The 17,639-nt window shown below is 36.9% G+C and overlaps 2 protein-coding genes across 2 annotated transcripts in view; one reads left to right on the forward strand and one right to left on the reverse strand.

Annotated features, from left to right (window-relative positions):
* Nucleotides 1–3,505: 3,505 nt before the first annotated feature.
* Nucleotides 3,506–4,535, forward strand: LOC136813990 (uncharacterized). The gene is made up of 2 exons (XM_067070497.1): nt 3,506–3,616; nt 4,009–4,535. Exons 1-2 carry the CDS (start codon nt 3,583–3,585, stop codon nt 4,494–4,496), a joined length of 522 nt encoding a protein of 173 aa, XP_066926598.1. The 5' UTR covers nt 3,506–3,582; the 3' UTR covers nt 4,497–4,535.
* A 7,624-nt stretch (nt 4,536–12,159) lies between these two features.
* LOC136814007 (ankyrin repeat and EF-hand domain-containing protein 1-like) overlaps nt 12,160–17,639 on the reverse strand; it is a gene marked incomplete in the record, with an annotated part of 12,291 nt that continues 6,811 nt past the window's right edge. The window contains 6 exon segments of the mRNA XM_067070515.1: nt 12,160–13,709; nt 14,373–14,504; nt 15,293–15,384; nt 16,078–16,223; nt 16,405–16,602; nt 17,153–17,327. Of these exon segments, the coding sequence (XP_066926616.1) occupies nt 13,581–13,709; nt 14,373–14,504; nt 15,293–15,384; nt 16,078–16,223; nt 16,405–16,602; nt 17,153–17,327 (872 nt within the window).

The following is a 17,639-nucleotide window of genomic DNA, read 5'->3' on the forward strand; positions in this document are numbered from 1 at the left end:
GCTAAGCCTTCCTCTACTATTTTATGCACAACGGTAACTCTCCTGTCTGTCGTTTAAAGATCCACTGTACATGCGTCTCAAACTTTTGATCAGCTGTTGTTTCACATTCAGCATTGCCTCTCCTCCTATGGAAAAGATAACTTCTTTCTATCTTCCATTACTGAACGACACGCTCCTTGATTACTTTGTCTTGAGCTTCGTCTTTGCCCATTCGATCAGTGCATCAAATCTTTCGTAGATTCCATTCCATTCAGAGTTTGTGCCAACTGCGTGACATCATCCATAACTACCTTCTCCGCTCAGCAACGATAATGGCTTTCACAAAAATGCCAAATCTTTACTTGAGGTTTGTATTACCAGGGGGGGGTACCGAGTCAGTGTACTGGCCCATAGCTGGTGGGGTGGTCTATTTTTTATGTTAAATTGAGTTAGTACAGTGTACTAAAAGGGTGGTCCTCTGAGAAAAATATATTGAAAAAGTTAGTACAATGTACTAAAAAGGGTGGTGTTCTGAATTGATACACACCGAGAAGTTAGTACACTGTACTAATTTCAGTGGTAGAAACACACAAACCCAGAGAATTGCCATGTATATTTGCCCTAATTTGCCAGATCCAAGCTGGTCCGAGACCTTCAACTCAAGGCTGGTTAAGCTATACAAATTAGTACACTGATTTTCTCCCAATGTTTCCTTTTTTCTTGATTAGATTTGTTTCAGAGTCGCAGCGTGCACGAGTGGAGACCTTAATTCCAATCTTGTTTACATTTTCTTTAAAGCCCTATCTACATTATGGCAACAAAAGAATTTGAATGTGTAAACGTTCAAATCGAAGCTTTAAAGTCTCTTATATTTTTCTTTTTCAAAAAAGAAAAACTGCTACAGCTTGCCAGACAACCAGAAATCAAGTCATAGGAAGGGAAATAACTCAAAGTTGGTTTTGAGTGGTTTGACGTGCTAATTTCAGCTAATTTCACTGTATTCGAATGACTTTGTCTGTTTCATTGTTTCAGTGTTTGTACTACAAGGATTCAAATATTTTAATATTCAAATCTTTCCTTTTATATAATTTGGTGCTTTTCTTAGCAAAATGATTCAAAACCTTTGTATATGGTGGCGATTAAACTTATCTGGCCAAGAAGAAATTAGAACAGTGCACTATAAGGGGTGGTTTCTAAACTTATCTGATCTAAAAAACAGCTAGTACAGTGTACTAAAAGGGTGGTATCAAAACTCCGGTCATAGAGAAAAGTCAGTACAGTGTACTAAAAAGGTGGTATTAAAATTTTGGTTGTGGAGAAACGCCAGTACAGTGTACTAAAAGGGTGGTGTCAAAGCCCCGATTGTGGAAGAAAGTTAGTACAGTGTACTAAAAAGGTGGTATCAAAAATCCAGTCATGGAGAAAAGTCTGTACAGTGTACTGAAAGGGTGGTATTAAGAATTTGGTCGTGGAGAAACACCAGTACAGTGTACTAGAAGGGTGGTGTCAAAGCCCCGATCGTGGAAGACAGTTAGTACAGTGTACTAAAAAGGGTGGTGGTCTAATTTTTTGGAAAAAAATCCAAAAATCAAGTTAGTACCCTATGGTCCAGTACACTGACTTGGTACCCCCCCCCCTGGTATTACATGCAAATTTAGGATACTTTAAATTACATGTCTCTTACATGTCTGTGATTTAAGTACTGATCTCTGTATTGCATAATTTTAATCTTTAACATTGAAATCCTGGGAGGTTATATGGGCAAAAGGGGATATGGGAATGTGACGCTGATCAGGGTGCACCTCCACCAGTCTCAGGTAGGTTCGCAACATATCAAAATAGAAAAGTCAATCGTACCTTTTTTGAAATTTTGGGAAAAAGTAGAATATTTTGAGAAAATTTGGAATTTCGCGCATGTCAAATTAACATTCATTCAATAAGTGAGTAAGAAAATAATTTTGTGTATCTTCGATACCAGTTTAGATATTTATATAGGGATAAGCCATTCTCAAGTTTGGATAGACTGGAGTCGTTTATAATGCGTGTAATACTAACAATACCAATACTAATAATAATAATAATACGGGATTTAGTTTGTATAAACGACTGGAAGAATCCGGTGTTCCAGCCTTATAGATACAGGGGCTAGCTACGCAGAAACTTGCGTAGCGAGAAAACAATTTATCAAGCAACAACAAACTCTCAAAACGAAATCAACTCAAATGAAAAACTTTCAATACACAAATCCACACATATTTTTTTTCTCAAGAATTATTTTGAGCAGGAAAAAATTATAATTGCAATATTGACACTTTTCTTTTGTTTGGAGTTTGTGCACAAAGGTTTCTAGACGACTAAAATTGTTCCATTTATTACTTTTTGCTTTATTTCTACTATGTATAAATTAGTCGTCTAGCTTGCTAGACTAAAGTTTGGAGGAAAATAATTTTATGTATTTTTAGAGCAAAATAATTTTATGTCATTTTGAGGACAAATTACTTTAAGATTCATCTAAGTATATCTTAAGAATCAAGAGGCCAAACTTTTTTATCTAATTCCTATGAAAAACTGTAGATTTGCGGGAAAAAACCACTGTTAAAAAGTTTGGTACGTAAAATTTGGCAGTTTTGCTTTCGGTATAGTTAGCATCAAAACGCCCACAAAAATACACCTTTTCGACCGTAGTCCGCGCGTGCCACTTGATTATTTATCTAATCCCCTAAATTCGATCAATCCTTTTTTGACACATTTTTCTATTGTCACTAGGTGTGAAAAAAGGACTGGGACGGTTTTAGTGGGATAAACAGGACAAAAAAAATGCCCGCGTGGCAATTGGCGGCTACGGTCGAAAAGGTGTATTTTAATGATGTCAATTAACATAAGTGTAATATTTTTCTTCTTCTCAGTTCAGGATGTTATGTAATCAATTGCTTTTATCCCGTTCAATCACTGTATGGAAACAAGAAATATGTTTGTTTGTCAATCAAATGGACTGTCACTTCCTGGTAAAATATTCCTTGTCTATTGTAGCAACTAGAAGATCTGATGCAAATACCATTCAACTGAATTTTGAATCCTTATGAGAAAAATCTTCCGATGTAATTAATAATTAGTTACATAACCGCATTCAATTAATTGACAGACAAACATAGTAATTGCTAATTACTACAAAATCACATAACTCTAGTTAATTATGAAGACTAAAAGATTCTTAAAGATTTGTTCAGGATAGACTCTTTTTTTGTAAGCACCAGTAGACTTTTGATTAGGCTCTGCTGTTCTTATTTTTTTTTCACTTTGAGCCTCAAATTGTTCTTATCCTATTCTTATTTATAGGGTGAAATTGAGGTATTTTCTAGGCCTTTTACCCAATTTTTACTACTTTGAACCCTGAATTGTTTGAAATTTAGTAAGTGTAGGCTCAACATTGTTATTATTCTTTGGTGATTTTGAGCCTCGTTGTTCTTATAGAAAAAAGGAGTGTAGAGGAAATTAGATATTTTATAACACTTTTTAAGATGTTCATATAAATAGAGGTATACGGTGTGGAGACAAATCATTCAAACTTGCAGGATCAAGAATTGAAACACAGGATCAATCATCATGAAGATCATCATTCTCGCCGCTTTCTTGGCTGGTAAGTAATCTTAAATAAATTGCTATTTTGCAAAATACTCTTTTTTTCCCAATCTTATAAGAACAACAAAGCTCAAATATGTCGAAAAGTAAGAACAAATAAGAATAATGCTGAGTCTGGAGGGTCGAAATAGTAAGAACAGGGTATTAAAACTAAAATAGTTTTACTCTATAAATAAGAACAGGGTAAGAATAATTTCAGGCTCAAAATACCAAAAATAATAAGAACAGTCGAGCTTCATCAAAACTGATTATTAATAAAGAAGAGAATCTTTCTTTATATTTTCAAACATAATCTTCAAATCTAATAAACACATCTACTTTTTGTCGCTCATAGCTGTCTCTAAAACTATTTTTCAATTTGTAGACGAATCATTACTTTCTATACTTTAGTCGCCGCCGCCCTTGAGGTTGGAACCCAAACTGGTACCACACCACCAGCTGTCCCATGCCCAGACTCCCTCTGCAAAGGAAGAGCTGATGGAAACTACGAATACTACTACTACAGCCGATACAACCCACACTATTTCCTCCAATGCTCAAACGGATTAGCTTACTGTCAAGCTTGCTGGCCATTGTCCTTGGAATTCAGTGAACCATGCAACCAATGTTTGTACAACCGAAAAGACGAATGTGTCACCACACAACCATGGGAACCAGCAACCACCTTCGAATGCCCAGACAAGTGCCCAGCCCGTGGACCACACTTCAGTGGAAACATCGAAGACGACCACAACCCCCATCAATACGTCGCTTGCTTCCACGGACAAACTGTCGGATGCATCGCTTGCCCAAGAGGATTACAATTCAACGAGAAATGGAACGCCTGTTTGTACGAAGGAAAATACAAGACCGAACCAGAATCCCCACCAAAACACTAAATGATTATTATTTTTAAATGAAAAATGAAAATAATTTAATTTCTTAAATTTTCTTTTTCTTTTTCTCAAATTTATAAATCTTTTCTTTTTCTTCCAAATTTATTTTGTAATTTATGATTTTTATCTGTAATTATTGCGAAATATCTCTACAATCTTTCACCATATTAAACACAATGCGCTTTTATTGATATTTAGATTCAAGCTCCCAAACTCTCAAGCTATATTTTTTTTCCAGAGAGGTTAAGGCCCACCCTAGCACACCCCTAAGGCTAAGAAGATCCATACCTTTGAGAAATGTGCTCTGAGTAGCAATGATGTAACTAGTTTTACAAATTTTAATAAATCAATCAGAATGCACAATTCCAACTAGAATATATTTAAGAGTGATGTATACCGCTTTTCAAAAGAATTTTTTTTTTCGTTTAAGCTAGAATTCCTTCTTGACTCAAAATTTTCAGTTTACAAAATTTTAAACTTTCTCTGATCTCAAATTATGAACTTGCCTTGTCTCTCTTAAATCGAAAGTCGTAGCCCCTCCAAAAAAGTCCATTTCCCACATTTTCAGCAACTTATGATCAACCATGCTGTTTTGACCTTTTTTGGTTGACCCCGGGGGGGGGGGTACTAGGGTTGGCGAATGAGGGGTATGTGCGGACGGGACCTCCGAAAACCGACCCTTACAGAGACTGATTTTTGCTGAAAAGGTGACCCTTAGAGAGGCTGAAATTTTTTTTTTGATTTTTGAAAAAAGTCATACCCTTAGAGAGACTTTATTACAATTTTTTCTCTGGAAATCAAAAAAAATCCTAACAATCTTGAGTTTTCCGACCCTTAGAGAGACTAATTTAAAACTTTCTGATTTTTCCGACCCTTAGAGATACTTTGAAAGGTGAAAAACCGACCCTTACCGTCCGCACATACCCATCATCCATTTTTGCCTAAGTACCCCCCCCCCCCGGGTGGTTGACTAAAACTTTTGCTTTAAGAAGGATATGAAATAATACGGCAAAAAAAACAACAAAAAAATAGTGTTTCCGGAAACTGGCCGGGTGAAAAAAATAACTTTTTGACCCAGCCGCTAAGTTATCAAAAATAGCAACAAAAAATTTTTTTTCCGGCCGGCTGCATGAGAGCTTTTTTCCTTCACCCGTATTCTGGAAACACTATATTTTTTTATTTTCGCCTGCCTAAGATTACATATTTGTTAATACATATTTTATGAGGGAATGTAAAGAATCTACACCCTGCCTGGAAGTGCTTGGGATTCGAACACAGTCCATTGCGGTGCAAGTCTGATATCAAAACCTTCACACCACCAATCGGCTGAGTATAAGTGAGACACAGTGATAGCGATATCCAGGTGGTGAGTGAATGTTTGTGAGTTTATCGTTATATATATTCTTATTGGAGAACTCTCGGACTCTAGTTTTTTTTGTATCAATTTATCCACCAGAGCACAACTGACATTTCACGTCAAAACCTTGATCATTCTATCAAGACAAAATTCCAATCGCATCATCACTCAAGCCGATGGCGGACTCAACCAGGGTCATGTTTTAGATAACGTTTACAGGAAAAATTAATTCAACTTACTGGCTTTAATGCTGTACACTAAGGTCGTGTTTTTGTATATCTTTCATTTTCAAGTCGCTTTCTGATGAGCATCAAATTTGCCTTCTTTAGAAATTATGACCCATTTTCCCACCTTTTACACACAAAGGCTGGAATGAGAACAAGAAATAACAAGTTGGAAAGTGCACCCAGACCGCGTGGTGATTTTTGAAGCGTCATAACGGAGGCTTTATATTTAATAAATATTAATAACAATAAACTGCTGATTCAAATTGGGTATGCCTATCATCTGTAAAAAAATACACCTTTTCGACCGTAGTCGGGCGGTCAGGCGCGTGCCACTTTATTATTTAATTATCCCTCTAAACTCGATCCAATCCTTTTTTTACACCTTTTTCTATTGTCTATAGCTGCGAAACAAAAGACTGGGACGGTTTAAGGGTGGTAAAATGGACACAAAATGCCGGCGCGGCAATTGGTTGTCAGTACACAAACCCAGTACGGCCTATTTCAAAATTCATTGTCGTAGTCGCACGGTCAGGCGCGTGCAACTTTATTATTTAATTATACCATATTGTACTACAAAGCGATAAACGTGCGATACACTCTGGTACAGAGTAGGCAATTGGCGGCTACGATCGAAAAGGTGTATTGAATCAGCAGTTCAGAACATAATCATGAACATTTAATCTTGAACTATTAAGGAAAACTTTTACCATGTTTGAAAGTAAATTCATATATGATCCCCAAAATTTGTACATATACTCTTAAATATGATTTTTTTCGTTGAGATTAGTAGATTCCACCCACCTCCCTGGGGCAAATATGGTTAGCTCATCTTTCAATGGATATCAAAGTTGACATAAATTAAAAGCACTTACTTAGGTTGAAAATCATTTAACAAATTCCTTTTTCCCAACTAGTCGGAAGAACAAAGCTTTATCTTCTCAGAATTACAACCAGCTTTCGTCAGCTTAGATATAAAAGTTAGAAAAAAGTTATTCAGTATACCAGAACTTCTACAATCAGCTCCGAAATAGATTGGGGCAATTTTATTTTAACGTTTTTCGGAATTTAAAGGTTGGGCGAGAATAGCAGTTTCAGTACTTCAACTTTGCTTCATTGGATTTTTCGATTTGGGAGGGGTTAAGTGGCTTCCAGGCTATATTCCCAGCCCTATTGGAACATTTTTTACCTTTTAGATCCTGAGATCCTAAGGTCCTAGAACTGCAACGGCTTCTGTAACGAACTGACGTTTTTTTGCAACTGACGTTCAAAAAGTAAAAATCAAGAAGTTTTTCGCTAAATGTTTGACGAATTTGCAGTTTAGAGCGCTCAAATATGCATCAAAAGAAGAAGATTGTCACGCTGCTTCTCCTGGTATATTTTTTGTCGCGCAGATCGGAAAATTCGCCCAACAGATCGAGATTTGCTGCTTCGAAAAATAACAACACACATAGATTCTGTGCACCGATCCGCTTGTATGCCAACCATATTGCTTCGTTCCAGCTTAACATCTCAGGTACCGATATCCTTTTGTCAGGCGATATTGAATCCAATCCTGGGCCATCTCTATGTACTTTGTGTGCCAAAACAGTACGCAAAAACAGTAAACTTGTGACCTGCTGTCGCTGCCAACAAAAGACCCATCTTCGATGCGTCGACCCGAAGCGCAATTCGACACTCACTGGTATGATGTGTTCCCAATGCTTACCATCTGTATTACCATTCTGCAACGTACGAGATCTTTCGCTTATTGATCAAGAGATCCAACAAGAACAATTCCAAGATCTACAATTCGAAAAACTAAATGAAAATAGACATTTGTTTAGCATCGCTCACATCAATACTCAGTCCATGGTATCCACGTTCGATGAATTTGTGCTCTTTGTTAATAAATACAAATTCGATGCGGTAACACTCACCGAAACCTGGCTAAAAGACAATCCTTTCTTGCTTGATTATGTTAAAATTGAAGGTTACAAACTTTATTATCATAACCGAGACAACAGGCGTGGTGGCGGTGTCGGCATATACATCAAAGATGACATCAAGCACAAAATACGCAAAGATATCACCAACATCAACCCAGCCCTCGAACATCTATGGGTTGAAATTGAAGGAAAAAACAAACATTCTAAACTCCTCCTCAATGTTGCGTATCAACCGAACTTCACGAACCAAGAAAAAGCGGATTGGCTTGAAAGCTTCGACAGAATCGTTGGAACAGCTATTCTTGACTGGACGGGAAACGTGTGGTAATAACGGGTGCTTTTAATATCGATCTATGATCGAACTCTCAAATAAAAGATTCGTATCTCGAAACCCTTCGTTCGTTCGACCTCAACCAGCATGTCAAATCTCCATCACGTAAAGGAGTGTCGCTCATTGACCACATTTCGACCAACTCGTCATGCAAAGTCAAATTCTGCGAAGTTCTACCGACGCCAGAAATCAGTGATCACGATGCCGTGTTTGCCTGCTTGAATACTCGTGTCGCCCGATTCGAACCACGGTACAAAGTAATACGTGACATGAGAAACTTCAACTTACCTACATACGTAGCTGATGCTTCCACCCTACCGTTCAATCTCGTTTATGCAACCGATTGTACAGATAATAGTCTAAGCACACTCAATCATCTTCTCATTGAGTGCATCGAACGCCACGCACCCTTAAAAAGAATCAAAGTCACTCGTCCGCAAGCACCCTGGATGAAAGACTTACAAATCAACGATCTACAGCAAAGCTGCCACGAGAAGCGCATCGCTGCTCATCGAACTCAATCAAACTCCGACTGGAACGAATTTCGTGACGCTCGCAATGCATTAAAAAGAAAGATAAAACACACTAAAAAGACTTTCTACCACAGACTTCTTCATCGAAAAAACCAAAAGAAATCTGGTTCATCGAATTCTCAATCCAACAAAAAGTGTGATAAATATCCAACCATCCGTACTAAATGCACACTACCTATCCACGGCACCAAGAATCCTTGGATCGCAACCAACTTCCACTGAAGAAATCCAACATCTTCTTCGAAATTTCGTCACTGAGGTTGATCAGGAATTTGAGTTTCAACCCGTCACTTATGATCAAGAATCTTCGAAGTGACTGCTCTGCCGGGTATGACAATCTACCAGTATCGCTGATCAAACCTATCGCCGACCATCTAGCATCACCACTAACTCACATCATAAACACAGGGACCGCTCAAACCACTTTCCATCAGCAATGGAAAATCGGTAAAGTAACACCGATTCCAAAACGAACAGTCCGTCACTCCTGACCAATTCAGACCCGTCACTGTTTTGCCTATCTTATCAAAACTTTACGAACGTTGAATGGCAAAGCAGATCGTTGAGTACATCGAAAGAAACCAGATATATCAACAAACCATGTCTGGTTTCCGCAAGCGTCATTCTACCGAAACGTTCCTAATGAAGATACGAGACGACATGATTGGTGCGATGAACAAAAGCGAACTCACACTAGCCGCCTTTCTTGATTATTCCAAAGCCTTCGATACCGTCGATTACAAAACGCTACTGGTAAAACTACGAAAGATAGGCTTTTCGAACAGTGCTGCCATGCTTATGCTTTCGTACTTATGTAATCGTCGCCATTTCGTCCAGATTGACGACAAAAAATCTGACTACGGAACTGTATCGTTTGGGGTACCTCAAGGCTCTATACTTGGACCAATTCTATTCAAACCTTTTACCGTCGACCTACAAGATAACGTTGATGGTGGGAGTAAAAACCAATTTGCAGACGACACTACTATCTATGAACACTGTAAGACAGTAAACCTCCCAGCTTCAATCGTCAACTTAACACATCGTTTAAACCAACTTAGAGAATGGTCAAGCACTAATAATCTGGCGTTTAATAACAAAAAAACCAAAATCATGCTACTGTCAACACTGAGAATGTCAAACCTTCACGATTTCATGAACCCCGATCACGCAACCTTTCATATCTATCACACAGACCAACTGATAGAACGAGTTACCGTTTATAAACTTCTTGGCATCCAATTCGATCAAAATCTAAATTGGCAAACTCATATCGATAAACTCTGTCAATCAGTTTACGCAAAATTATACGTGCTACGCTATCTTCGTCGTACAGCAACTTTTCGTCTGCGGAAACAACTGGCCGAAGCCCTTCTTATATCGAAGTTACACTACTGTTGTTCATTGTTCTGGAACCTGCCACAAATCCAGTTGAAAAAACTTGATAAACTGCTATGCAGAATTGCAGCTTTTGTGACGCTGAGATATTCGACAATCGAGGATGTAGTACAGCTTGGTTGCTTACCGATCCAGAAGCAAATTAATTTTGAACTTTTGAAACTCGCACACAAATCGATTCACCAGGATGAGTTTCCATCGTACTTAAAAGGTTTTAAATTAAGAGTCGCTGGACGTAATACTCGTAATGTTGAGGAAGTTGAATCTAAATACGAGACTAATGTATCGGAAAAATTATTTGTTGGCAAGGCAAGTCGCCTTTTGAATGATATTCCAAAAGCGATCAGGGAAGAACCTGATCACAAAAAATTTCGCAATATTTTAAGTCTGTTTTTTTTTTTTTTTTTCTTGGCACCTCACTCACTTTCAAAATTTTTCCTAATTCAAGCCAATATATTGTAGGTTCTATGATCATGAGGTCTAGTGGTATTTTACTTAAATATTTTTACTTGATATTTTCTGGTGGTCTGATCAACACTGAAATTTTCGCAGGATTAGCCACTTCAATACTATTACAACTCAACCGAACTTTTCCTAATTAACCACTACAACACCAACAAGCTATACTTTCTGTTTTCTTTTTCTGCAATTTTGCGAGCTCTGTCAGTATCCTTGAGTTTTGTTTTGTGTTTTGTTTCTACAGTTTTACGGTTTTACAATCTGCAATTTTGTGAGCTTTGCCAGTATTCTTGAGTTGTTTTTTTTGTGTGCTTTGTTTCTACAGCATATTTTTTTCATAGAATATAATTATCTTTTTATTTAAATATGATTATTTTTACATAGGACGAATAGCCATTGTAAAATATGGAAGAGCCTGAAAGATAATTAATAAAAAAAAATAAAAACTGTATATCAAAGCACTTAAAAATCACTTGCCGTTTTAAAGTTTTGAGGGGATTTCCCTTTTGTGCCAAATATTTCGGCGCCGATTCTAGACCCTTAAATTGAAAAGAAAATGTATCAATTATAAGACTTACTTCTAGATAGGCATAGACGTGATCCAATTAAAGAAAGGTTTTTTTCAGCTTTTGCATTGGATGGTTCCATATCAATTCAGTGACTGTTTTTTTTTTCAAATTTAACATAACAATCTCTATAAATGAAAATTTTAGAATATCAAAATTAGGCTACAGGTTATTATGATGTAAATCCAGTTCATGTAACCAGAAAAAAATTGAAGATTCTATTGTTTAGAAAAGTTTGAAAATGCGAATCAAAAAGGAGATATCTTTTGAATAGTCGTGTTTTTTACAGACCTTGACCTAGAAGTTGAGCAAAAGTTGACTTTCTTTTCCCAAAGAGGCCTATATTTTCGTAACTCACGAAAGAAACATTTTTTTAACCTTATATTTACAATAACCTTAAATTTACCTACTGTTAAAGGTTCAGTCTAATAACACCAGTGCTATCCACAATATACAGAAAGTTGAAACATTATTAACCGGTCAGTAAAATACCAAAGAAACACGCGGCAGAATTGAACCTCGGGATACTGTAATTAGCACGTTCAAGCTAATACCACTTGTTAATCTTAAGATCGGATTCAAAGTCGTATGTCTCATGTTAAAACTTAGAGTTAAAACTCTACCCTTCCAACCTAAGTTAAAGCGCTTCCAAAATCGATTGTGGCTATTAGATTTCGTGGGAATTTCCCTTTTTCTCAAATATTATGGCCAGTATTTTAGACCCCTTCACTAAAGATAATGATGCATCACATCATAAGAAGCAAAGAACATATCGCGATGTCAAAAAGCTAATTTATGGTCAAACGGTTAACAAACCATTTTTGGGCTTTTTTGAGTTTTAGGTCAACATAACCAAGATTCTGAACAAGCTGAAAAAATTCTTGATGTTTTTTAGCAAATATCACTCCAAACAAAAAATTCTCTAAACTACGAAATTGGCTTATTTACAATATAAAAATACATATTAGTATGTTAAAACAGGGGGTACGAGACCCTGATTACACCCCCTGGTTAAGATGATACACGCATTATATCATACAATTGAATTTTTCATAAATTACGTCACGAACATCACTTGCCTCGTATTCAAACAATTATCATGGTGATTATATCCCTGGAGACATTAAATATTTGTTTATGAATAGAAAGTAGTTTTAATAAAATCCGCTATGAGTTAATCACCTTGGCAATAATTTCAAAACGAGGCAAGTGATCTTCGTGACGTAATTTATGAAAAGGTCTATAAAGTAAATTCTATTTTACACCCAACTTTATCCAGGCAAGTATATAAACACCATATTTCATGGAGGAGATTCGTAAATTGAACTATTAAATACTATAGAAGTAATAATATGGAGGTAAGTAAATACGTGGTAAAATAAAAAAAATGAATTTAATCATGAAATGCAATAGCGAAAAAAAGCGGCGCTGTTCCAGTCCCTAGCATAGCCATAGATCTATAAAGCCCGAAGCGCTAGATGTCGTGCTTTAAGCCATCGCAGGCAAAAAAAACCCGCGAAGCTTCTGATTGGTCAAGTGCTGAAATTCTGTTGTAATGTCAAGTGACCTAAGTAGGATTTCCTACCTAACTACGGCACACTTTTCAGCGAAAGTACGCCATCAAGCCCTTCGGTTTTCTATACCAATTACTCACGAGTTCACTATTAAATTCTTTGCTAGTTACTAGAATTATATCTAAACTACTAATCATAACTCAAAAGAGCCACGCCCTAGAAGGTAAGGAGAGTCTTTGAAGATGAAGGAAGATTTTAATCATAAGGAAAAACACCTTAATTGCTTCGAACGGACCAAATTAACCTTAACATTCACTTTTCAATGTAAGTAAATTAGATTCACTCTTCTTTATGTATCCAAGGCCTTCAAAACTACAGAAACGCCATGAAATAATGGATATACTTTAAGGGCAGAAAGTTTCACGGGCAGAAAGTTTCGCAAAGTCAAAAAGTCGCGAAATTTAGTGAATTTAAGTTCCGCGAATTATGGTTTTAGTCGAAATTTCACAGAAAGAACTTTCACGAATTCATATAAAATTTATCTTTTTTTGGTAACAAAAAATTTAGCAAACAGTGCAAAACTGAGTACAGGAAAAGTTTATATTTCGCGAAAAACGCGAAAGTTACTGCCCTTAAAGTAATTAGTAGATTGCTTTTTCCTGCAAAGAACAACAGGAGCAAACTTTACCAGCATCAGCAGATTACAGCCATCCAGCCACCAAGAGTTGAGCATCCACAAAACAGAATAACCAACTTTCTCATCTAAAACTTTGAGTTTCATGAAGTAATGTCTATTTTACTGACCATCTCAGTTATGTGACTTTGAAAGGGTGGCTGATAATCCACAAAATCGACTTCATATCCATACCTCTCGCGATTATCTTGACGCTCTCCCAATAGCTCTTTCTAAAAATACAGGAATGTATATTTCAAACTTATGTTTAACTAACCCATTGAGAGTTTCCAGTCAATGACGAGTTTTCAAGCCCACAAGTCATCACACTTTATTGGGAAGTTTTTTAGCCAGATTTAATTTCACGTTTTTGCGAGATTTAATTTTGCGTTTTCGCGTTTAAATTCAAAAATTAATCCGATTAAAAAGTATCTTAATGATTTTTCAAAATTAAGTTAAAATTAATTCGAAAAAATCTGGAGCTAGTCAAATAAAAGATAGAACAATTAATTTAGCAAATTCAGTTGGGCAGCCACCCGGTGAGAGGCACCTAGTCAAAATTGGGTACGGGAACGTGCCGCCGCTGGTCAGTGTCACTTTTTTAGGCTCTGAAGATATGTGACAGGGTCCCAAATTTACTAATTTTCAAGATGTGAATCTGAGCGTGGAAATTAGAAATTTTTTGAATTTTTCGTCTACTTTCAGTCATTGTTCAGTGATTTTTGCCACTTTTCGTGGTGAAATTGAAAATAAGAAAAATTTCGATTTTTCGTTCTGACAGGGTCCCAATTTTTTGAAAATTCTTACAGGGTTCACTTTTCAAACCCCAGCGGCACGTCCCGTCGGCCGTCAAGGTCAGTACACCCCGGGCAGCCATCAATCGTAATAATGCTTACTGTCGTAGGTTCAGGAAGCCAAGCACGTTTCGGAGTGTAGCTGATATCTTTATCTAAGCTGGCTCCATTTGCAATGGCTGTTGCAGCTTTTATAACGGCTGATGTCTCTCTATGATCTTCATATTTCATATTCTGAGGAGAAAAGAAAATACTTAGTAATAAACTATAAGTGACTGATTTCACAGCAAAGAAAGTTTGCTTGAGACAGTCTACTCTCGGGTAACTAATAGCCGTCCCCCCCTGCTAATTAATCTTTTGAAAATTTTCCACCCAGGACATTTTTATTCCAACCCCCCCCCCCCCCGCTTATTAAGTTTTGAGATTTTTTCCAACCCCCCTCCCGCTTATTCCAAGCCCCCGGCTATTAGGTACCCGAGAGTAGGTAAAGAACGACCACCAAGGTGTCTTCCTGTGTGTAATAATAAGGGGGTTTCTGGAGGGAAATGGGATTTCCTTTACTTTACATTACCTTCCTCGGCTAGGAATCAAATTCCGTAAAGAATAAGGGTTTTATAGTTCGAAATTTGAAAGGTGTAAGCAAAATTGCGTCAGAAAAACATAGAGAATTTCATTGGGTAATAGTTTTTCCCCTCAAAATATAAAATTATCAAAGAATTTTCAGTTGAAGTCCTAATGGGATAGTCAAAAAAAAGATTCTCGCCAGTTTTTCGGGAAAAAAATTCATTGGAAAGTACATTACTCTTAAGTCCCGAATAAAAAGGAGGGCCCGAAATTTCTTCAAAATATAATAAACGGATAGCTGAAATCTTTTTCAAAACAAATGTGTAGGTCCTAATAGGGTGGTGTCCTAAAATGTTTCGAAAATTAATAACCAGGGCCGGAGACGTTTACTCGGGACCTTAGAGTAGGTCCCGATACAAAGTTATCAAAACAACCCCCAAACGTTTACATTAACATACCTGTTGACTTTTGGTAAGACGTATTTCTGGCATACTGACACGATTCGTACTGCTTGTTGTTTTGGCTGAACGAGTTCGCTTCTTTGGACTCGCTGTAAAGAGAACGAAAACTAACCAACAGCCTGAAATAAGCTAAATGAAGCCATTTTATTGGCAAAATTTGACTTAGCCTCTAAATGACTTTAGCAGATCATCATTTATCAGTACACTATGTTGATCAGTACAGAAAAAAGTGTTGAGTATTTTCAACTGAGTTATTCCTACAACCATAAAAGGGGTCCAAGGTCTCAAGAAAAAGAATTATGTGCGTTGAGATGACCACACCCTGAACATCAAAATCGTAAGATTGTTAGGGCCTCAAAGAAAAGAGTTTCGGTCAGTTTTCTTTTCGGGAAAGTAAAAGAATAATGACTTTGATTTTGACAAATAAAGGAATACAGTCACATTGAAAGGTTCATGGGAGGCGAGCAACTACATAAATTGAAAAGAAATTTTTTAAAGGTGATTCGAAACGAAAAAAAACAAGGGGACTTTTTTCATGAGCTCAAGTGAAAATCTTTGATCTAAGAAAGCTAAAACAGCTTTGAAAGTAACCCTAAAAGGTCAGCGTTTTAGAAAACCTGCATAAGTTTTTTTGCATTTCAGCTTGGAGGTATGCTTAGCAATATGTTTATTTCTTACCGAGTTTGAGCCTAAGTATGCTTATGAACGTTATATTTACAAAAAAATAAAGGATAGATCTGTAAAATAATGCCATTCCTCATATAAAAAAAATATGAACATACCTTTCCCACCCTTTTTCCGTTTATCGATGGGCGGTGGGAGTTGGTCCCATCGTTTTTGAACAATTTCGATGATTCTTGGATCGGCGTAAGCGAACGCAATATCTAGCGCCGTCGATCCTTTCTTGTTTTCTAGTTGTATTTTAGCGCTAGAATATAATGTGATGTTAGAGTTATCTGGGAAATTTAAAGTCGACTTTTAATTTAAAAAGGCCGAATTACAATGCCAGACACATACTCTTAGGTTTCAAATAAACGCCCCCCCCCCTCGCTTGTTAATTAAGAGGTTTTACAGTTGGAGCGCAAAGGATATGACGTAGCCAAACATACCCGTTATCAATCATAAATTGAACAACGTCGCACTTTGAACTTTCGATAGCCCTCATGATCGGTGTACCACCATTGATTGATTGGGTGTCCATTTGGGCCCCATTATTTATTAGAAGTTCAACCAGATCTTTTTGTCCTGAATGGCATGCAAAATGAAGAGCGGTCCATTTGAAACTGTCCATCTCATTGACATTAGCTCTAAGAGAAATGGAAAAATAAATCTTGACATAAAAATTAAAATTTGTTTCACTATCGAAAACTTTTTATACAGAAGTTGGAATTCGTACAATTTCGGAGCATAAACAGGATGAAACCTAGAAAATCTGCAAACATCTTTTAGTCCCCAAACTAAAGACACAAACTAAAATTTTACTCGCCTGAATGGAAAACATGTTGAGAATTGGGCTTTTCCAGAAACGTATACTCCCTGTTGAGGAGGTCCATTTCCGTTCCAAGGGGGTTAAGGTTTGATATGTGACAGAATTCCATAGGGTTTGTCATAGATAACTGGAATTCCATTGGGGTAGTTTTTTAAATCCTACTAAAATTCAGAATTCCAAAGGGGTTTAAACCTGAAATTGCCTGGAATTCCAGGGGGCTACAGCATTTCCAGCCACATAAGGATGGACCTCTTCAACAGTGGGTATACGGTTTTTTACTAGAAAAGCACATTGGTTCAGGCAGAAAGATTTGGAGATGACTTAAAAAAAATGTTCAAAAAAATCGTATTTAAAATATCATTACAGACCCATGAGAGACCAGATATCTAGCCATTTGGAGGTTGCCTTCTAGACAAGCCATCATGAGCGGTGTTTTGTAAAATTTATCTTTCTGATCAAGGTCGAGGCCATCTTTAACCGCTGCTTTCATTGATTCGCGATCATTGTACTTGATAACCTCGTTGATGTGAATGAATCTTGCACCTGTAAAAGGGAAAAGCATACAAGTTTTTTATAAGAACAACCAATATTTTAAGTCTAAAAATGTTCTTAAAATTTTCTTAATCTTACCATCTTGTAAGTGTCTTGTGCAATTTTCTGTGTTGTAGAGTCCATAAAAGCCTAAAGATGTTCTTAACTTGTTGAAAAAATTTGTGACAAACATACCACTCTTTGGGCAGTACCATACAGAATCGTCTTGTATTGGATGCAGTGGTGGATTGTCTTTATTGAAACGTGTAAAGTCTGTCAGCAGCTAAAAGAGAGAGATAAGTTGTTGAAATAACTGTGCTTTAT

This window comes from Clytia hemisphaerica, unplaced genomic scaffold (assembly GCF_902728285.1).
Source record: "Clytia hemisphaerica strain Z4C2 unplaced genomic scaffold, Clytia hemisphaerica genome assembly, whole genome shotgun sequence".
In the NCBI taxonomy this organism is placed as follows: domain Eukaryota; kingdom Metazoa; phylum Cnidaria; class Hydrozoa; order Leptothecata; family Clytiidae; genus Clytia; species Clytia hemisphaerica.

Bases quoted from the DNA above. Each gene is read 5' to 3' on its own strand.
- LOC136813990 (XM_067070497.1), top strand. From the start codon at position 3,583: ATGAAGATCATCATTCTCGCCGCTTTCTTGGCTG. The intron at 3,617-4,008 runs GTAAGTAATCTT...TCTATACTTTAG, and splicing joins TCTCGCCGCTTTCTTGGCTG to TCGCCGCCGCCCTTGAGGTT.